Source organism: Salmo salar, chromosome 13 (assembly GCF_965601325.2).
Source record: "Salmo salar chromosome 13, fSalSal1, whole genome shotgun sequence".
Classification (NCBI taxonomy): Eukaryota; Metazoa; Chordata; class Actinopteri; order Salmoniformes; family Salmonidae; genus Salmo; species Salmo salar.
This window is the reverse complement of record NC_138303.1, coordinates 28,514,605-28,537,640: the sequence shown is the minus strand read 5'-3', so window position 1 is coordinate 28,537,640 and position 23,036 is coordinate 28,514,605. Positions and strand designations below refer to the sequence as shown.

Genomic DNA, 23,036 nt, shown 5'->3' with positions numbered 1-23,036 from the left:
CTGCCACCACCGTGCTTCAATGTAGGGAGGGCGCCAGGTGCGGCCAACTGGCCATATAGATAGGGCCGACTAGGTAGGTAGGTCAGTCCAGCCAGCCGGCCAGGTAGCTCGGTCTGGCCAGCGGGCCAGATAGGTAGGTCCGGCCAGCTGTCCAGATAGCTAGGTCCGACCAGGCAGGTAGGTAGGTCGGTCTGATGAACCACTGGACCATTGAGATGCAGCCTTAGCTTGGTAACATCAGGTGTATTCTGGGAACTGTAATCCTCTTATTTCACAAAAACACATGTATTTTAATTTTAAATTATTTTGTTGTTGAAGACTGATCATACAAAAAAAGACAGTGGTTCATCAGACTTTGGTGTAGGCTACAGTAAATTCTGACTCAGGTCCCCTTCCCGGTGGCTCAAGTTTGTTTCTAGGCCATAATATGTTCCCTAAACCTGAAAAGAAAACATGTAGAAAACATATAGTGCAAGATTGTAATGATGCTGTATCTGGTGTGTGCTCACCATCCTGACTTGTCCCCACTGAGTTAACGCTGCCTCTTGAGTGCATTGAAGTTCCAGTGCATCAGTACATACATGTATGAAATGTTTTTCATTTGCACTCAAATGGTTTGAGATGTGTCCTCTGCCTTCCAATAAATGACCATTTTATCTTTATGGCATTTTATACTTTAACTTTATTCTTAAAAAAATGTGTGGGTTGATCACATCAGAGCCAAAGCAAAGTAGCAGTTACTGGAATTCCCACTAGAGGATAAAGTGATTAACAGAAATGAAGCATGGGAAACATACAAGACATGAAATAAAACATTTTCATTCACACCCAACTGACATAACTGTAACTCTTGCGATCAACAGAGTTGATTGGAATTTGGTTCAGTGCACCTCATACAGACAAGACAGTAAAAACAGGATCACAAAATTGTTATGAATCCCTTTGGCCCTGCAGTCTAGGGGGGGGGGGGGATGGAAACGAGACCCGTAACATAAATCATGCAAATTATAATCGTGACAAGTACCAGTGAGAACAAAAACCACAGACAACTGAAATCTACCGTCAAACACTCAGGGTTTATTTTAAACACACGGTAATGGGGGTGTGAGAAAAGGGGCTGAGCTGGACCCAAGTAAAGAAACAATAATCCAAAACACCCCTAAACTAGCCTACTTCAAGAACAGTTAGCTAACTAACCGAGGGTGAGACCACAGAGGGTGGTCCGCCCAGTTCTAACTAGGGTACTTAGACACAGTATTCCTACGGGTAATGTATGCCCATGGGCGACTTGTCTTGGTAACCCCTTTTCCCACCAAACAAACAAACAGTCAAACGACAAAAACAATACTCACAGGATAACCAGGCAAATGTGACATGTAGTTGCAAAACAACAGAGATCATTACAGCGATATAGAGCTAGGGACACAGAGAGAGATTGAACACAAAGATTGATCTGGGGCGAAAACAACTGACTGGGTTTTTAAACCAAGGGAAAGGGGCTGTGATTGGTTGAGGGAAAAGGAACAGGTGTCTTCTGATTGGGGACTGATTGATGACTGATTGGGGGAATGATGATTGTCACCTGTGAGGGGAGAAGGAGAGAAAATAAATACAAATACACCACTACCTGTATCCGTAACAAAATAAAAAACATCCATAAAAGCATTCATATTTGATCAATACTAGCTCTCGAGAGCCTCTGTACATACTAGTGACAAGCACTAACCAGAATAGTTTTGTCCTCACGAAAGTGCCTGTGAAAGGAAGCTACTAGACTATTGAGACACAGATGCAGCCACAGTGTGTTTCCTTAAGGTGAACAGGTGTTGAAGGTGCTCCCCGGGGGTCGGCGGGAGGCGAAGAAGTCCTCCTGTGTGAACATGATGACGGCGCTTGGTTTTTGTAGTAACAAGAACTGCAAGAAGTCGCCCATCATGGCGTGGAGCTCTGGGTGTTGCCACAGGTACGAGGCATGTTCCACCTTCAACTCCTGTAACACACACACAGACGTCAGGTCATGTTGGAAACGTAGTGGTTTGTGTGTGTGTGTACTTGTGTATGTGTGTACTTGGGGTGGGACCAGCAAGAGCCTCGTGTTGACGGAGAGCCCACCTGCACTCAGCTGGCCTGGTGCCTAAACAGGAACACCATATGACATCACAAAGGGAGAAAGAGATGACAGTGGTGTTCTGTATGTATACTGAACAAAAATATATGTAAACATGTTTCATGAGCTGAAATAAAAGATTCCGGAAATGTTCCATACACACAAAAATCTTATTTCTCACAAATTTTGTGCACAAATTTGCTTATTCTTCTGTCAGTGAGCATTTCTCATTTTCCAAGATAATCCATCCACCTGACAGGCGTGGCATATCAAGAAGCTGATTAAACGCCATGATCATTCCATAGGTGCACCTTGTGCTGGGGGCTATAAATGGCCACTCTAAAATAACTCATTTTGTCATACAACATAGTGCCACAGATGTCTCAAGTTGAGTGAGCATGTTGCCAAATTTTCTCTGGCACCAGAGCTGTTGCCAGAGAATTTAATGCTAATTTCTCTACCATAAGCTGCCTCCAACATTGTTTTAGAATTTGGCAGTATGTCTAACCGGCCTCACAACTGCAGACCATGTGTATGGCGTCGTGTGGGCGAGCGGTTTGGTGATGTCAACGTTGTGAACAGAGTGCCCCATGGTGACGGTGGGGTTATGGTAGGGGCAGGCATAAGCTACGGACAATGAACCTAATTGCATTTTATCGATGGCAGTTTGAATGCACAAAAATACCGTGACAAAATCCTGAGGCCCATTTTTTTTTAAAGGTATCTGTGACCAACAGATGCATATTTGCCTTCCCAGTCATGAAATCCATAGATTATACCCTAATACTGCAAGGACAGACGAGAAGCAAGTACAGGGAGTGAATATTTTATGAATAAACAGACAGGAACCATAACACGAACAGTGTCTGTAAAAGGGACACATAACGACATTAATGCTGACTTGGGAAAGAAACTGAGACAGTGACAGATATAGGGGAGGTCATTAATAACGTGATGGAGTCCAGGTGAGTCTGATGAAGTGCTGATGCGCGTAATGATGGTGACAGGTGTGCATAATGATAAGCAGCCTGGCTACCTCGAGCACCAGAGAGGGGAAGCAGGAGCAGACGTGACAGTACCCCGCCCCAGGGGCGCCACCCGGCTTCCCACCTGAGCGAGCCTGACGGGCCGGCCAAGGCGCGGGAGCCGGATGAGCCAGCTGAGGCGCGGGAGCATGACGAGCCGGCTGAGCTGCGGGAGCCTGATGAGCCGGCTGAGGCATGGCGTGGGAGCCTGCCGAGCCAACCGAGGCACGGGAGCCTCTCGAGCCAGCTGAGGCACGGGAGCCAGCTGAGGCACGGGAGCCAGCTGAGGCACGGGAGCCAGCTGAGGCATCCCCGGTTGCTTCGGCGGCGTCACAACAAAAAACTCCGTGATGCTTACATTTTAGTCATTTAGCAGACGCTCTTATCCAGTAGTGAATGCATACATTTCTTGTACTGGCCCCCGGTGGGAATCAAACCCACAACCCTGGCGTTGCACACACCATGCTGGCGTTGCAAACACCATGCTCTACCAACTGAGCCACAGGGAAGGCTCATTTTGTAGAGCTTCAAATTGTGGAGTCAGCATTCTGTAAGGACAGACGCTGGGAGACGTGAAGCAAGTACAGAGAGTTAACATTTAATGAATAAACAGACAGGAACCAAAACACGAACAGTGTCTGTAAAAGGGACTCATAACGACATTAATGCTGACTTGGGAAAGAAACTGAGACAGTGACAGATATAGGGGAGGTAATTAATAACGTGATGGAGTCCAGGTGAGTCCGATGAAGCGCTGATGCGCGTAATGATGGTGACAGGTGTGATAAGCAGCCTGGCGACATCGAGCGCCAGAAGACGTGATTTCAATTGACTGATTTCCTCATATGAACTGTAACTTAGTAAAATCTTTGAAATTGCTGCATGTTGCATTTATATTTTTGTTCAGTAGAAATCAGGGGAAAAGTAATTCCGTAGTAAACAATTATAGACACATATTTATAAGCATGTGAAATCCATATGTTGTTTTTGAGTAAGATGAAGTGAAAAATATCACAAACCATGATAACCATGGTCTTTGATCTGATTTTCCAGTTAATTCAGTGTGTGAAAATGCGCATCTTATACAAAATATGGTACTACAAAGCTTTATAAAGAAAAAATAGTGTAATATTGTATACTCATTAAAGTTAGTCAATAATTAGATTAAAGTATTTATTTACATAAACAAAACATTCAATAAGTATATAAAAAATGTCAACGCCATAGAATACTTGTTTCATTTCCAAAACAGAAACATTTGATGAAAGATAACATATTAAACTATTTAAAAAGTAATCTTAAAGCTAAGTGAGAAAAGTTAGCATGCCCTCATTTTTGCAGTCCCATTGTTCTATAAGTGGTCAAAGAGAGTTTTTACTTAGATTATTTTCATATTACTATTTAAGCTCTGGGTTTGTCATCACACCAGGATCATCAGGTTCTTACAGTCTAGCTATCAATTTGGTCAAAGAAGCTCCCTCCCCTGCACCTCCTGGCTGAGAGCATTGCCATGCCTCTAACTGCTGCACAGCCTCCTTCAGCTTCCCTGTCGCCTTCTCCCCATAGGCCAACCCTGATCTGAACATTAACCCTGGTCTTCTGGAGCCCTGCTGATGCAAGTGTCTACAGAGTTTCTCCAAGTCCCTGTTCAGACTAAATTCCCTACAGGATGTCAATTCCACAGGTAGGCCGCTCCTCTCCGGGGCCTTGCCTAGGTGCACCAACCAGAACTTGGCCAGCTCCTTGGGGCTTTGAGCGTGGCTTGCCACCATATTGAGCACCAGAGGAAACAGGTCATGAGCCGCGGCTGGTACTGTGTGTTCCCCTGGGCCAGTGTGGCAGTGGTTGGGCTGCGGGCTTACAACCATCACCCTGGCTACGGATTTTGCTTGATCTGCTAGCCAGCGCATCGGGCCCTGCTCTGCCAGCCTGCCATGCTGCCACATGTCGATAGCCACCTGGCAGCCACCATGCCACTGGAGGAACTCAGCAAAAGCTAGCACAGCTCTCTGGAAGACAGGGTTTTCTGCAGGGTACACCACCAGCACCGACACAGTGACCTCAGTTGCCTTCGGCAGCTCAGTGAAGTGGGAATTTGAGTGCATTCCATACATTTGATCTGGAAAGGAAATGAGAGAGGAGATTGTTACTTCAAAACAAAGAGTTTGTTCAATGTTAATTCCTGAATTTAAAGAGATCCTGTTTAGCTTACACAGAGTGAGAGAGCAGGCCACCAGTGCCACGAGCCCAGCTAAGCATCCAAGATAGACTACTAGAAGGCTTGCTGGTTTCCCCTCATCATCATTACGGGTGGTAACTGTAATGCAAAAAACTCCAGAAGATTACATTTTACCCCAGGAGACCCATTACAGGTGGTAACTAATAAAACGACATTTTACCCCAGGAGACCCATTATGGGTGGTTACTGTAATAAGACTACATTTTACCCCAGGAGACCCATTACGGGTGGTAACTGTAATAACCCTACATTTTACCCCAGGAGACCCATTACGGGTGGTAACTGTAATAACCCTACATTTTACCCCAGGAGGCCCATTACGGGTGGTAACTGTAATAAGACTACATTTTACCCCAGGAGACCCATTACGGGTGGTAACTGTAATAACCCTACATTTTACCCCAGGAGACCCATTACGGGTGGTAACTGTAATAAGACTACATTTTACCCCAGGAGACCCTTTATGGGTGGTAACTGTAATAACCCTACATTTTACCCCAGGAGACCCATTACGGGTGGTAACTGTAATAACACTACATTTTACCCCAGGAGACCCATTGTGGGTGGTAACTGTAATAACCCTACATTTTACCCCAGGAGACCCATTATGGGTGGTAACTGTAATAAGATAACATTTTACCCCAGGAGACCCATTACGGGTGGTACCTGTAAATGACACGGTAGCTTTATTCACGTCAGAGGAATTTAGCGAGATCAAAGGATTTTCAGTGGGGCTCTATATGCCATATGATATGTAGGTACTGTATGTTCACTTCAGGGGATCTTAGCATTAATGTGGCTATGTTCATGTCAGGGGAACGGAGCCAGGAGTGAACTTCAATAACTCTACATGATTCATGAGACACTGCTATGTTCACATCAGGAGAACTGAGTAGTGAAAGTGTATGTCTTATTGTCAAGTTGTGTATGGTTCACACTGCAGCTCTTTGCCCAAACTTGAAAAAGGCCTTTAAGGACTGAAGGACGCAAGGGACAACTCAATTTTCTTCTGACTTCTTTTATTTATTTAGTCAGTTAGTTAATTAGTTAGTTAGGTTGAAAACCTTTAAAGGCAAAACACAAAAAGAAATATACATTACTTCAAGTAAGGTCATTTCAAATTAAATATATAATCTCAATGTAGTCATATTATCTAAATTATACTATATACTAAATTAGACAATTGGTCTCAAATCGCAACACAAATAAACACCTAACTGGCAACAATTTTACACAACAATATCCATGTGCCTACCGGTTGAGTCTCCAGAATCCTAAATAGGCTGAATGTGTATGAATGAGAGTCTCCTCTTCCATGAAGGACTTCCAGTGAAATGTTTTTTCACCAAACATTTCACCACCTGCTATCACAAAGGTGCATGTTCCCCAGGGAAACACAAGCTAATGATGGGTTCCACAATGCATACACTCTTTCGCCCCCTGCTGGTGTTTTATCTTTGAAATCAATTGAAAATGTGAATGCCTTGAATATGAATACCTGTCTTTTGACGCAACACATTTTACATTTACTTAGTTCCGTCCTTGAGCTGTTCTTGACTATTAATGTACTGTACTATGTCATGTTTTATGTTTTGTGTGGACCCCAGGAAGAGTGGCTACTGCTTTAACAGCAGCTAATGGATATCCTAATAAAATACTAAAAGCTAATCAATCTCATGGACAGAATCTCCCTATTTATCTACTTGGAGAGGTATATTAAAAGGGAACACAGTTCATGTCAAATACATTATGATAAATCATAGAAATTGTGGTTGTATAGACATAGCCATTTTGCAAATACATTTGTCACAAAGTGTTACAGAAACCCAGGCCTAAAGCTGCAAAGAGCAAGCAGAGGCAGTAGCAAGGAAAAGCTTCCAAGGTAGGCCTGGGAGGAACCTGACTGTCTGGCAGGGAAGACATTCAGAATGACAATCTAAGCAAGGCAGTTGGTCCAGGGCAGACCTTCAAAGCTTGTCCAACTAGGCATATTGTTGCCATCACAGAGTGATGGGAGGCACCAGCATGTCAAATAGATCACAGATGTTCAGACACTCAAAAGACTTAAAGATCTTACCAGAGTTGGGCATCACAGTGGGGTTTGAAGTAGGCCTTCTCAACTCAGCTTAAAATAAAAATAAACAAATACCACCTATCAAATACATACTGCACTTCAAATCAGATATGTCAAATGATTCAGATTGCTCACCTGTGTGGTCATTTGTCGCTGGCAAAAAATAGAATGGAAATGGTTAAACAAAGCCCAGCCACTTTAATAAACAAATATAGAAATTATTGAACATGAGGTGCTAGCTATAAAGAAAAACATCTCAGCACCATGATCTCAGGTATACACTGGCGTGGCACAAACAGCCACAGCCCCTGCAATGGGGACCCCCAACCTCCCCCCATTTTTCGGGGGGGGGTGATTGGGGTTCCCCCTGAGGTCGGTACATAGATAGCATATGCACACGTCATAAGCCATGTACACACTGGCAGAAGAGGCAATTAGGCAGAAGAGGCAATTGCCTCAGGCCTCACATCATCAAGGGGCCTCATGATCTGGGCATAAAAAAAACTAATCTCCGCTTGAGGCCCCCCCATGCTCCACTCTGTTTTTGTGTGTTTGTTGTCAATCCACCGCATCCGTCGTCACTAGTTACCACAGCCACAAAATCATAATTATGGCTAAACCCTGCCTATTTTTACAATTGATCTACTTAAAATCTGATTTTAAGCCTAACCCTGACCTTAACCCTAACCTTAACCAGACTGCTAACCTTATGCCTAACCCTAACCAAAAATACCAAAAAGCTAATTTTTGTTTTCATTCGTTTTTTTGACATAACCAATTTTGACTTTGTGGCTGTGTTAACTAGTGACAAAGGTGGAAGGTGGCAGAGCTACAGCAGTGTTTATCAGACATCCCCAAAATCGATGTTCTCACGAAAAAGTCTGTAGCGTCCGAACGGTTTCTGCTACACACTAATATGACCTCCCTACAGAAAGATTAGACTCATGATGTCACGTCCTGACCAGTATAGGGGTTATTTGTATTTGTAGGTTGGTCAGGACGTGGCAGAGGTTATTTGTTTTATGTGGTTCGGGGGTTATGTGTATTGTAGAGGGGTGTTTTATTTATGTATTACGGGGTTCTGGTGTATGTTCTGGGTTTTGTATTCTAGGTTGGTTTTCTAGTTTGTTTATTTCTGTGTGGTCTGTGTGGCTCCCGATCAGGACCAGCTGTACGTCGTTGTTCCTGATTGGGAGTCATATATTAGTTGCGTGTTTTTACCTGGGGATTGGTGGGTAGTTGTATTTCGCACTGCTAGTGATTATTGTAGCCTGTGAAACTGTCACCTGTCGTTCTTTGTTTATTGTTTTGTTTCGTGTCATCTTTATTCATTAAATATAATGATGAACATGCAACCCGCTGCGCCTTGGTCCTCTCTACATAACAACAGCCGTTACACATGAACACGTTGGTATTCTCTATTTTGCTCCACGACTCCCACAAGTTTCACGGGACTCGTCTGAAGGTAACCTGGTACCGGCTGAAAAATGTATTGAAGTGAATAGGGCATTTCCACATAAAAGGTATACGGGTAATTCCATTATAAAAATTATGTATTTATTTTTCTTATACAGTGCATTCGGAAAGAATTCAGACCCCTTCCATTTTTCCACATTTTGTTACGTGACAGCCTTATTCTAAAATTGATTAAATATTTTTTCCCCCTCATCAATCTACACACAATACCCCATAATGACGAAGCAGGTTTATTTATTTTTGCAAATATATTATAAATAAAAAACAGAAATACCTTAAATAAGTATTCAGACACTTTGCTATGACACTCGAAATTGAGCTCAGGTGCATCCTGTTTCCATCAATCATCCTTGAGATGTTTCTACAACTTGATTGGAGACCACCTGTGGTAAATTCAATTGACTGGACATGGAAAGGCACACACCTGTCTATATAGGGTCCCACAGTTGACAGTGCATGTCAGAGCAAAAACCAAGCCATGAGGTCGAAGGAATTGTCCGTAGAGTTCCGAGACAAGATTGTCCTTTCTTAAATGGAAGAAGTTTGGAACCACAAAGACTCTTCCTGGAGTTGACCGCCCGGCCAAACTGAGCAATCGGGGGAGAAGGGCCTTGGTCAGGGAGGTGACCAAGAACCCAATGGTCACTCTGACAGAGCTCCAGAGTTCCTCTGTGGAAATGGGAGAACCTTCCAGAAGGACAACCATCTCTGCAGCACTACACCAATAAGGCCTTTATGGTCGAGTTGCCAGACGGAAGCCACTCCTCAATAAAAGGGACGTGACATCCCGCTTTGAGTTTGCCAAAAGGCACCTAAAGGACTCTCAGACCATGAGAAACAAGATTTTCTGGTCTGATGAAACCAAGATTAAACTCTTTGGCCTGAATGCCAAACTTCACGTCTGGAGGAAACCTGGCACCATCCCTACGGTGAAACATGGTGGTGGCAGCATCATGATGTGGGGATGTTTTTCAGCAGCAGGGAGTGGGAGACTAGTCAGGATCGAGGGAAAGATGAACGGAGCAAAGTACAGAGAGATCCTTGATGAATACCTGCTCCAGTGCGGTCTGGGCATCAGACTAGGGCAAAGGTTCACCTTCCAACAGGACAATGACCCTAAGCACTGTGGTGGAAATGTAATATTCATTACATACTATACTGTTTAATTAGACCTACTATGCTGTTTTTACTTAGAGATTATATGTTAGTATTTTGCTGGTACAGGCTTGTCTTGTGTGACTTAGTCATAAGTCTGGGCATACAGATAAGAGCCGTGCGACTGCAGTATGTGACATCCTGTTTCACAATATACAGGAACTTAGATGTTCGGAAACATGCAGGAAGGAACAGACAATGGTGGGAACGTCAGCTATCTTAATCTGAACAGACAAGCTAAATCGTTTTTTACACATGTTCCGTCCCTGTTTCCACCCATCTGCTAAACTGTCACATAGACAAAATAGTTTGTACTTTTTCTATAAGAGTGGAGAGACAACTCCGTTCGTGGAACTTTCAACTCTGACTATTCTTACTGATGGTTGGTTGCTTCATTTTTGCAAATCTTATACAATTTTTGTTTGAAAAAATCTGCAGTCTCTCTTCCATTTGATTAGAATTTCTACAATAGCACACAGCCAAGACAATGCAGGAGTGGCTTCCAGACAAGTCTCTGAATGTCCTTGAGTTGCCCAGCCTGAGCCCGGACTTGAACATCTCTGGAGAGACCTGAAAATTGCTGTACAGCGACGCTCCCCATCCAACGTGACAGAGATTGAGAGGATCTGCAGAGAAGAATGGGAGAAACTCCCCAAATACAGGTGTGCCAAGCTTGTAGCGTCATAATCAAGAAGACTCAAGGCTGCAATTGCTGACAAAGGTGCTTCAAATAATTATTGAGTAAAGGGTCTGAATACTTATGTAAATGTGATATTTTCTAAAAACCTGTTTTTGCTTTGTCATTAGCGGCAGGGTATTGTGTGTAGATTGATGGGGAGGGGGACTATTTAATACATTTTAGAATAAGGCTGTAATGTAACAAAATTAGGAAAAAGTCAAGGGGTCTGATTTTAAGGCATTATTTGAGCTTAAAATGTACATTGAGGGGATTCTGATAAGGGAAAAGATTTGTTTTGGGAATTTTCTAAATACTTTCAATGTTTTTCATTTCCATGTCGGCTCTATGTCTGGAAACACTCTTGTCTGGAGCAAAGGATCCAAATTTCAAACTCTCCCCAAAAGTTTTTAAAATAAAAAAACTGCCAATATTAACTGAAAAAGTATATTATGTAGTTTCTTGCAATAGCCCTCTGTGACAGTAAAGAATATGTATCTCAAAACTGTGATTTCTAAAAGATGTCCCGAGCACTGGCGAACCGTCTTTCAGGCAGGTGGGGCTCCCCACCTGTTCAGCTTTTTGCTGTTGCCTGTTTTGAAAACAATGTAAAAAAAATAATAATAATTGAGTTAATAAAGCCGCCTACAAACAAGGTCTCTTTTTTGCTTTCTTGAGTAAGGCAGCTCCAAAATGCAAGTGTTTCAGCCTAGCTCCGTGCATTCTGTGGTGGTGGGGCAGCTAGTGGAAAATACGGAGCGTAGGGGTTGGTAATGTTCTCTAGTTGTGCTGTGATTGGCTCAGTGTTCTGGCACTCATGAGGACACTACGTCACCGCAAAAACTATGGAGAGAGCTCGAAAATTCAAGCCCCTTGGGTACTGCCATAGAGTTACATTAGAAGTGCCCATCCAAGAAAGCTCAAGGTCATTGGCCACAGATAACATGCCATCAAATCACGTTATATCTACCATAGCTTTGATTGGACTGATCATGTCAACATCATACTTACAAAATCTTATCTAGCAAGCTAGACAAGCAGTCATCATCATGAATAAAGTCAACAATCTACTGGCAAATCCTTTTCAATCTTTGTCATATGAAGAGAAATTATAGATAAAACGTATAGGTGCTCATCGGCTATTGGACATAAAGTAAATGAGGCTGAATGAACTGTTTTGCTGCCAGACAAGGCTCCGCTGATAGCCAGGTGTTGGGACAGCTTTATGTAGGCCCTAACAGTCTGTGGGCACCGATTGTCACCGTTATAGGGCAATTCATGTATTGTTTAGTGTTCCAAATCAAATCAAATCAAATTTTATTGGTCACATACAAATGGTTATCAGATGTTAAGGCAAGTGTAGCGGAAAACTTGTGCTTCTAGTTCTGACAGTGCAGTAATAACTAACAAGTAATCTAACAATTCCCCAACAACTACCTAATACACACAAATATAAAGGGGTGAATGAGAATATGTACATATAAGTACAGTGAGGGAAAAAAGTATTTGATCCCCTGCTGATTTTGTACGTTTGCCCACTGACAAAGAAATGATCAGTCTATAATTTTAATGGTAGGTTTATTTGAACAGTGAGAGACAGAATAACAACAAAAAAATCCAGAAAAACGCATGTCAAAAATGTTATACATTGATTTACATTTTAATGAGGGAAATAAGTATTTGACCCCCTCTCAATCAGAAAGATTTCTGGCTCCCAGGTGTCTTTTATACAGGTAACGAGCTGAGATTAGGAGCACACTCTTAAAGGGAGTGCTCCTAATCTCAGTTTGTTACCTGTATAAAAGACACCTGTCCACAGAAGCAATCAATCAGATTCCAAACTCTCCACCATGGCCAAGACCAAAGAGCTCTCCAAGGATGTCAGGAACAAGATTGTAGACCTACACAAGACCATCGCTAAGCAGCTTGGTGAGAAGGTGACAACAGTTGGTGTGATTATTCGCAAATGGAAGAAACACAAAAGAACTGTCAATCTCCCTCGGCCTGGGGCTCCATACAAGATCTCACCTCATGGAGTTGCAATGATCATGAGAACGGTGAGGAATCAGCCCAGAACTACACGGGAGAATCTTGTCAATGATCTCAAGGCAGCTGGGACCATAGTCACCAAGAAAACATTTGGTAACACACTACGCCGTGAAGGACTGAAATCCTGCAGCGCCCGCAAGGTCCCCCTGCTCAAGAAAGCACATATACATGCCCGTCTGAAGTTTGCCATTGAACATCTGAATGATTCAGAGGACAACTCGGTGAAAGTGTTGTGGTCAGATGAGACCAAAATGGAGCTCTTTGGCATCAACTCAACTCGCCGTGTTTGGAGGAGGAGGAATGCTGCCTATGTCCCCAAGAACACCATCCCCACCGTCAAACATGGAGGTGGAAACATTATGCTAAGGGGGTGTTTTTCTGCTAAGGGGGCAGGACAACTTCACCGCATCAAAGGGACGATGGACGGGGCCATGTACCGTCAAATCTTGGGTGAGAACCTCCTTCCCTCAGCCAGGGCATTGAAGATGGGTCGTGGATGGGTATTCCAGCATAACAATGACCCAAAACACATGGCCAAGGCAACAAAGGAGTGGCTCAAGAAGAAGCACATTAAGGTCCTGGAGTGGCCTAGCCAGTCTACAGACCTTAATCCCATAGAAAATCTGTGGAGGGAGCTGAAGGTTCGAGTTGCCAAACGTCAGCCTCAAAACCTTAATGACTTGGAGAAGATCTGCAAAGAGGAGTGGGACAAAATCCCTCATGAGATGTGTGCAAACCTGGTGGCCAACTACAAGGAACGTCTGACCTCTGTGATTGCCAACAAGGGTTTTGCCACCAAGTACTAAGTCATGTTTTGCAGAGGGGTCAAATACTTATTTCCCTCATTAAAATGCAAATACATTTTTACATTTTTGATAGGCTAATTGACATCATTTGAGTCAATTGTAGATGTAGCTGTGGATGTATTTCAAGGCCTACCTTCAAACTCAGTGCCTCTTTGCTTGACATCATGGGAAAATCAAAAGAAATCAGCAAAGACCTCAGAAAAAAAATTGTAGACCTCAACAAGTCTGGTTCATCCTTGGGAGCAATTTCCAAATGCCTGAAGGTACCACGTTCATCTGTACAAACAATAATATGCAAGTATAAACACCATGGGACCACGCAGCTGTCATACCGCTCAGGAAGGAGACGCGTTCTGTCTCCTAGAGATTAACGTACTTTGGTGCGAAAAGTGCAAATCAATCCCACAACAACAGCAAAGGACCTTGTGAAGATGCTGGAGGACACAGGTACAAAAGTATCTATATCCACAGTAAAACGAGTCCTATATCGACATAACCTGAAAGGGCGTTCAACAAGGAAGAAGCCACTGCTCCATAACCACCATAAAAAAGCCAGACTACGGTTTGCAACTGCACATGGGGACAAAGATTATTATTTTTGGAGAAATGTTCTCTGGTCTGATGAAACAAAAATAGAACTGTTTGGCCATAATGACCATTGTTATGTTTGGAGGAAAAAGGAGGATGCTTGCAAGCCGAAGAACACCATCCCAACCGTGATGCACGGGGTGGCAGCATCATGTTGTGGGGGTGCTTTGCTACAGGAGGGACTGGTGCTCTTCATAAAATAGATGGCATCAAGAGGATGGAAAATTAGGTGGATATACTGAAGCAACATCTCAAGACATCAGTCAGGAAGTTAAAGCTTGGTCGCAAATGCGTCTTCCAAATGGACAATGACCCCAAGCATACTTCCAAAGTTGTGGCAAAATGGCTTAAGGACAACAAAGTCAAGGTATTGGAGTGGTCATCACAAAGCCCTGACCTCAATCCTATAGAAAATTTGTGGGCAGAACTAAAAAAGCGTGTGTGAGCAAGGATGCCTACAAACCTGACTCAGTTACACCAGCTCTGTCAGGAGGAAGGGGCCAAAATTCACCCAACTTATTGTGGGGAGCTTGTGGAAGGCTACCCGAAACGTTTAACCCAAGTTAACCAATTGAAAGACAATGCTACCAAATACTAATTGAGTGTATGTAAACTTCTGAACCCACTGGGAATGTGATGAAAGAAATAAAAGCTGAAATAAATCATTCTCTCTACCATTATTCTGACATTTCACATTTTTAAAATTAAGTGGTGATCCTAACTGACCTAAGACAGGGAATTTTTACTCTGATCAAATGTCAGGAATCGTGAAAAACTGAGTTTAAATGTATTTGGCTAAGGTGTATGTAAACTTCCGACTTCAACTGTAGGTATTATTTTTGAACAGATGGGAAAGAGCAGTGTGCAGTGTGATGGCGATTGTGTCATCTGTATGCGGTATGCAAACTGAAGTGGGTCTATGGTTGCCGGTATGGTGGAGGTGATATGATCCTTGACTAGCCTCTCAAAGCACTTCATGATGACAGAAGTGAGTGCTACGGGACAGTAGTCATTTAGTTCAGTTATCTTTGCCTTCTTGGGTACAGGAACAATGGTAGCCATCTTGAAGCATGTGGGGACAATAGACTGGGATAGGGAGCGATTAAATATGTCCGTAAACACACCAGCAAGCTGTTCTGAGGATGCGGCTAGACAGTGGCACTGTATTGTCCTTAAAGCGGGCAAAGAAGGTGTTTAATTTGTTTGGAAGTGTGACGTCAGTGTCCGTGACGTGGCTGTTTTTATTTTTGTAGTCCGTGATTTCCTGTAGACCCTGCCACATACTTCTCGTGTCTGAGCCGTTGAATTACAACTCCACCAAGTCCCTGTACAGGCATTTTGCTTGTTTGATTGCCTTGCGGAGGGAATAACTACACTGTTTATATTCAGCCATATTTCCAGACCTCTTTCCATGGTTAAATGCGGTGGATCGCGCTTTCAGTTTTGCGCAAATTCCACCATCCAACCACGGTTTCTGGTTAGGGTAGGTTTTAATAGTCACAGTGGGTACAACATCTCCAATGCACTTCTTTATAAACTCACACACAGAGTCAGCGTATAGGTCGATGTTGTTCTCTGAGGCTGACCGGAACATATACCAGTCCGTGTGATCAAAACAATCTGAAGCGTGGTTTCCGATTGGTCAGACCAGCATTGAATGGTTCTCGTCACTGGTACATCCTGTTTGAGTTTCTGCCTATAAGACGGTACGAGTAAGATTGCATCGTGGTCGGATTTGCCGAAGGGTGGGTTGGGGAGGGCTTTGTATGCATCGCGGAAGTTAGAGTAGCAGTTGTCGAGAGTATTACCCCTGCGCATGGTGCAATCAATATGCTGATAGAATTTAGGTAGCCTTGTTCTCAAATTTGCTTTGTTAAAATCCCTAGCTACAATAAATGTAGCCTCCGTATATATTTTTTCCAGTTTACACAGTGAAGTTCCAAGAGGGCCGTCTTGGTGTCTGCTTGAGGGGGAATGTACACAGCTATGACTATAACTAACGAGAATTCTCTTGGTAGGTAAAATGGCTGGCATTTGATTGGAAGGAATTCTAGGTCGGGTGAGCAGAAGGACTTGAGTTACAGTATGTTGTTATGATTACACCATGAGTCATTAATAATGAAGCATACACCCCCGCCCTTCCTCTTCCCAGAGAGAGTGTGTGTCCAGTGTGTATCTCTGTTGGCGCGATGCATGGAGAAGCCCAGTGCCTGAACCAATTCCGACAACATATCCTGAGAGAGCTATGTTTCCGTGAAACAGAAAATGTTACAATCTCTGATGTCTCTCTGGAAGGCAACCCTTGCTCAAATGTTGTCTACCTTGTTGTCAAGAGACTGGACATTGGCGAGTAGTATACTCGGGAGCGGTGAGCAATGTGCACATCTATGGAGCCTGTCACGTCCTGACCATAGAGAGCTCGTATGTTTCTATAGTAGAGTAGGTCAGGGCGTGACTGGAGGGTTTTGTCTAGTTTATTTATTTCTATGTTTGGTTCTAGTTTCTTTTTTCTATGTTGTGGTTTTTGTCTAGTTTAAATTTTCTATGTTGTGTTCTAGGTTCTTTTTTCTATGTTGGGTTTTTTGTCTAGTTTACATTTTCTATGTTGTGTTCTAGGTTCTTTTTTCTAGGTTGGGATTTTCGTATGATTCCCAATTAGAGGCAGCTGGTCATCGTTGTCTCTAATTAGGGATCATATTTAAGTTGTTGTTTTTCCGACTAGTGTTTGTGGGAGATTATTTTGAGTTTATGCATGTAGCACCGCTTCGTCACGGTTTGTTGTTTTTAGTTTATTGTCTGTCTTGCATAGTTTCACATAGAAATAAAGATGTGGAACGATACGCACACTGCGCCTTGGTCTCTTTCATACGACAGCTGTGACAGAGCCTGACCAGAAGGCTGCTTGTTTCGGGTCGGCTACTGGGATTTGATCCATTGTCCTGGGTGGTGGTCTGAACATGGGAAGTTGTATTCCTGGTCGTAATGTTGGTATGTTGACATTGCTCTTATATCCAATAGTTCTTCCCAGCTGTATGTAATACGATTTAAGATATCCTGGGGTAACAACGTAAGAAATAATACATTTAAAAAAAAACGAAATGCTGCATAGGTTTCCTAAGAACTCGAAGTGAGGCAACCATCTCTGTCGGCACCATTTTGACCAGCCCTTATATCAGCCCTTATATCAGCCAGCCCTTATATTGTGTTGTGTAGTGGCTTTGCTGGCATGCATCTAAAACAAACAATGAGACAGACTATAGGGAGGAGGTCAGAGACCTGGCCATGTGGTGCCAGGACAACAACCTCTCCCTCAGCGTGATCAAGACAAAGGAGATGATTGTGGACTACAGGAAAAGGAGGACTGAGCACGCCCCCATTCTCATCGACGGGGCTGTAGTGGAGCAGGTTGGGAGCTTCAAGTTCCTTGGTGTCCACATCACCAACAAACTATCATGGTCCAAACACACCAAGGCAGTCGTGAAGAGGGCACGACAAAGCCTATTCCCCCTCAGGAGACTAAAAAGATTTGGCATGGGTCCTCAGACCCTCAAAGTTCTACAGCTGCACCACCGAGAGCATCCTGACTGGTTGCATCATTGTCTGGTATGGCAACTGCTCGGCCTCCGACCACAAGGCACTATAGAGGGTAGTGTGTACGACCCAGTACATCACTGGGGCGAAGCTTCCTGCTGTCCAGGACCTCTATACTAGGCAGTGTCAGAGGAAGGCCCTAAAAATAGGGCCAAAGACTCCAGCCACCCTAGTCATAGACTGTTCTCTCTACTACCGCACGACAAGTGGTACCAGAGCACCAAGTCTAGATCCAAAAGGCTTCTTAACAGCTTCTACGCCCAAGCAATAGGACTCCTGAACAGCTAATCAAATGGCTACCCAGACTATTTGCATTGCCCCCCCCCCCCCCCCTTTACGTTGCTGCTACTCTCTTTTTTATTATCAATGAATAGACATTTTAACTCTACCTACATGTACATATTACCTCAATTACCTCGACTAACCGGTGCCCCCGCACATTGACTCTGTACCGGTACCCCCTCTATATACAGTAGGCTCACTACAGTTATTTTACTGCTGCTCTTTAATTATTTGTTACTTTTATTTTTTACTTAACACTTTTTTTTTTCTTACAACTGCATTGTTGGTTAAGGGCTTGTAAGTAAGCATTTCACTGTAAGGTTTACACCTGTTGTATTCGGCGCATGTGACAAATACGATTTGATTTGAAATTGGGGGAGTTTGCCCCACCAAGATGTAAGTGCTATAATCGCCACTGGTCCTGAGATTTGGTCAACTCTGTCAGATTTGTCTAAAATTAATCAGGAATGAGCAGGGTCCACTCATGGTCTGTAAAGTTCTTTACTTTTGATAGATTTAAACAAACACTATTGGAATCACCATGGTCACAACCATAAACTGTCAGCTTCATCAGCCTGATATATTAAGATAGAATATGCTATATTAGATTTTAGTCATAAAGCAAATGAGGAAAAACACAATTGCTACTGTGTATACCACTTGAATGAAGAAGAAAAATTGCAATTTTGTCAACTCCGTTAAACATGAACTCAATCAGATTTGTGTCTAACGTCAACTCCGTAAGATTGCTGACAGATCTGATAGAATGTTCTGTTTTTATTGTGGATTTTCAAATGAATAATTTCCCAAATATTTGTGACAAACTTTTATTTTTAGAGGCAAAAATATGTGTTTTGAGTATCTGTTGTCAACTCCGTCAGTGGTTTGTAATATCTGTCATTGATGTTATGATCGATTTTTGTTTTGTCAATATTCTGAACAAATATTTTCATGACTGTGTTGCAACATATGCTTAAACAATTGAAGTATTTGCTGGACGTAAGGGGTAATGTTCACCGGACGTGCTTGTTGCACCCTCGACAACTACTATGATTATTATTATTTGACCATGCTGGTCATTTATTAACATTTTAACATCTTGACCATGTTCTGTTATAATATCCACCCTGCACAGCCAGAAGAGGACTGGCCACCCCTCATAGCCTGGTTTCTTCCTAGGTTTTTGGCCTTTCTAGGGAGTTTTTCCTAGGGAGTTTTTCCTAGCCACCGTGCTTCTTTCACATGCATTGCTTGCTGTTTGGGGTTTTAGGCTGGGTTTCTGTACAGCACTTTGAGATATCAGCTGATGTACGAAGGGCTATATAAATACATTTTTGATTTGAAATTTGATTTGATTTATAAATGTTATTTTATGTGCCAAATATTGATAAAAATGAAATTAGCCCTGGAGCATTGAATAGGGCTACAAAACAAAAATAAGTTGTTCCTTTACATGGTGCAATAGTTAATACTTTAGTCTATCAAAATATATATATTATTTTTTATATTAAGACAAATATTTGTGAAAAATAAGTTAAGACTGTTCTGTCTTTCAAGAATCCCTGAGCTCTAAAAGAGCAACATTTTCTCTCAGCCTAATGTCAAAATGTGTAAAATAGGATGAGTTTAGCTATACAACTCTCTCTGCCCCATGGGTTGGGGGGCCTTGCTCTGACCTTGCGGGGCCCCACAAATCTGCACTACGCCACTGCAGGTATAGTCTTATATACTAGAGTATAAATTTCAGCAAGATATGCTAACTATTCTTCTTTTTTATTTAACCTGTCTGGGCTAGGGGGCAGTATTTTCACGGGCGGATGAAAAACGTACCCAATATTAAACAGGTTACTACTCTGGCCCAGAAACTAGAATATGCATATTATTAGTAGATTTGGATAGAAAACTGAACTCTGAAGTTTGTAAAACTGTTTGAATGGTGTCTGAGTATAACAGAACTCATATGGCAGGCAAAAACCTGAGAAAAATCCAAGCAGGAAGTGAAGTCTGAGAATTGTAGTTCTTCTTTTGATTCTCTATCGAAGCTCCAGTGTCTGTGGGGTGACGTTGCACTTCCTAAGGCTTCCATTGGCTGTCAACAGCCTTCAGAAAGTGGTTTGAGCATTCTGTCACTGGGCAGAGTATAGGAGCTCAGTTACTGAGTGGTCTGCCTGGCAACAAAGGGATTGGATATGCTCGGTCCTGCGAGCGCGCCCCTCCTTTTTCTTCTTGAATGAATATGCTATTGTCCGGTTGGAATATTATCGCAATTTTACATTAAAAATACCATAAAGATTGATTTTAAACAGCGTTTGACATGCTTCTAAGTACGGTAATGGAACATTTTGACTTTTCGTCTCTCGTTCTGCGCTCAAGCGTTATGCCTTTGGATAAGTAATCTGTACACACGAACAAAACGGAGGTATTTGGACATAAATATGGATTATTTCGAACAAAAACAACATTTCTTGTGGAAGTAGCAGTCCTGGGAGTGCATTCTGACGAAGATCAGCAAAGGTAATACAATATTTCTAATACTAATTCTGAGTTTAGGTTGCCCAGAATATTGAAAAATGTGCTTTCTCCGTAAAGCTATTTTAAAATCTGACACAGCGGTTGCATAAAGGAGTAGTCTATCTATAACAATTATTTTAAGAATAATGTATTTTGTCAACGTTTATGATGAGTATATTTGTAAATTGATGTGCACATTCACCGGACGTTTTGGTGGGAATACATTTTCTGAATATCACGCGCCAATGTAAAATGCTGTTTTTGGATATAAATATGCACTTTATCGAACAAAACATACATGTATTGTGTAACATAATGTCCTAGTAGTGTCATCTGATGAAGGTTAGTGCTTCATTTCGCTGTGTTTTGGGTTTTATTGACATGTCCTTGCTTGGAAAATGGCTGTGTGATTATTTTTGTCTATGTACTCTCTTAACATAATCTAATGTTTTGCTTTCGCTGTAAAGCCTTTTTGATATCGGACAATGTGGTTAGATTAACGAGAAGTGTATCTTTAAAATGGTGTAACGCGTCCCACCTAGCCCATAGAAGTTAACTAATATCCCTATAAAAACATATCAATTCATTTTTATTTTTTTTACGTACTTACCATACGGTACATTACATGTCGTAAACTTGGAAAATTCGCCATCTGCCGGATTCGGAAGATTGTAAGCAGTGATGACCAGATGGAGCCCTGGCTCTGCAGGTGCAAGGTAATAGAACCACAGCTGTATGAAAAAGACATTATCTCAATGAGCCTTACCTGAATAATACAAAAAGAGTTAGACATTAGCAAATATACCTTTTTTAACTATGGCAATTATCAGCAATATAGCCCCTGATTGTGATTTGAAGTTTGTTGTAAAGGAAGAGGCTACAGTAGGCCCACCTGTTCAAGACCACTGAGGTCAACTTCTATGAAAGGTGGTTCATACCGACAGCGGTATGCATCATCATCTATAGTGATCCAAGTTCCTGTGAGATAGCGAATGCTTTCTGCAAAATATATGAAGTGTTGGTATTATATGCATCACTGTTATTTTTCCAAATCTATTTCTATTAACATGCAATTAATTCTGATAAGGCTTCCCCTACGGTCGATGTTGATGGCCCAACTTATATTCAGCCGAATAGCCCCAAAGTCTTCAGGCAGAACAGCAACTTTGAGTGCGAGCAGAAGAGAAGGACTGGCCTGAGGAATCTCTATCCATTCCGGTGGTATCACTTGGGGAAAAAATACCCCATCAATAAATGACAACATCCCACTCCTGACACCAATGTAGCAAACAGCAGCAGGTCTACAAAACACAAACTTGCTAACCACTGCTTTAATAGGAATAAGGTAACCCTCTTAAGGAAGATTGCAATGAGCATACCTTGGCACAGGTCATTAATATTATTTCTTTACCCTGAAAGCAGTCTGTGGATTAGTAGACTGATTTGTCACCATAATTCAAGGTAAGAAAACAAATAAATAACATTGTAATCTGAGTGAACCATCCCTGGGCTAACTCACCATCTTCTGATTCCTCACAGGTAACACTCTGTGGATAACATAATGAACAATTAAAAGGATTCATCTCCCAACTAAACAATTTTTATAGGCTAAATAAAAACTTACAATTGTGGGTGACGGCTGAGCAGTAAGTAATTTAGAGAATATAATCAACAGCAAGGTCCTCATGACTTAAAACAATTATCATATATCAATCTGTAGTTGCAAAATATCTGGTGAAAAGGTTTGCCCTATAATAAACTGTTGCGAACACCAAATCCGTCCGCCTACTGACGATCACTCTGAACCCCTTGGTTATATAGGTTGGATAGGCTACGTGCGCGTGGCACCCAGCGCGCTGGATTGTAGGTTGTCACGGTGAGACAGATCATTGTAGGACTCCTCCCACTCTGCTGCTCCCGGCGCGCACTGCAAACTAAATCCAGAGCTCCGTGGTTTGCTCTCTTTGTCTCTGCAGTGCGTGACAGAATTCAAAGATCGGTCGATGCGATCAAGAATAACGATAAGCAAACCCGTTTTTTAAAACTGTAATTTCCATGTAAAACCACATAATCTGATCGAAGTTGATTGTTTCGAAATTTGAAGCACAGTTCGAAGACCTCTACCATTTTCTGCATTGCCTACTGTGACTCCACTCCAGTTTTATATCGTGTTATTGCCTGTATTTAAAAAAAAATCATAACAGACACATTATCTATGTTTTCATAGACAGGTGAATTTAAAAGTTAAAAAAAATATATCACAGAAAATATAGATGATGTTGCAAACATTTCTCGCTTTTTTAAAAGGTTGAAATTGTTTGATCTGAAACTGAAACTCGAGAATGAAAGCGTTGACTCCCCTTATAGCCGCCTCCAAGTATAAGTGCATAAAGTCCATATAGGCTACATGATTCTCCTAGACTAGAAATGTATGATAGGCTACTATATTTATTTACC

At 42.2% G+C, this 23,036-nt stretch overlaps 1 protein-coding gene across 2 annotated transcripts; it reads right to left on the bottom strand.

Annotated features, from left to right (window-relative positions):
- Positions 1-4,291: 4,291 nt before the first annotated feature.
- Positions 4,292-22,598, bottom strand: il17rb (interleukin 17 receptor B). Of its 2 annotated transcripts, XM_014134958.3 has the most exons (9): positions 22,204-22,591; positions 22,099-22,126; positions 21,678-21,806; positions 21,472-21,578; positions 21,190-21,310; positions 7,581-7,598; positions 7,449-7,496; positions 5,345-5,449; positions 4,292-5,251 (listed from the first exon to the last, which is right to left on the bottom strand). In XM_014134958.3, exons 1-9 carry the CDS (start codon positions 22,264-22,266, stop codon positions 4,575-4,577), a joined length of 1,296 nt encoding a protein of 431 aa, XP_013990433.3. In that variant the 5' UTR covers positions 22,267-22,591; the 3' UTR covers positions 4,292-4,574. The 2 variants fall into 2 exon arrangements, with proteins under 2 accessions (XP_013990433.3, XP_013990434.3); XM_014134959.3 differs by lacking the exon at positions 7,581-7,598 and having other exon boundaries at positions 22,204-22,598.
- Positions 22,599-23,036: the final 438 nt, after the last annotated feature.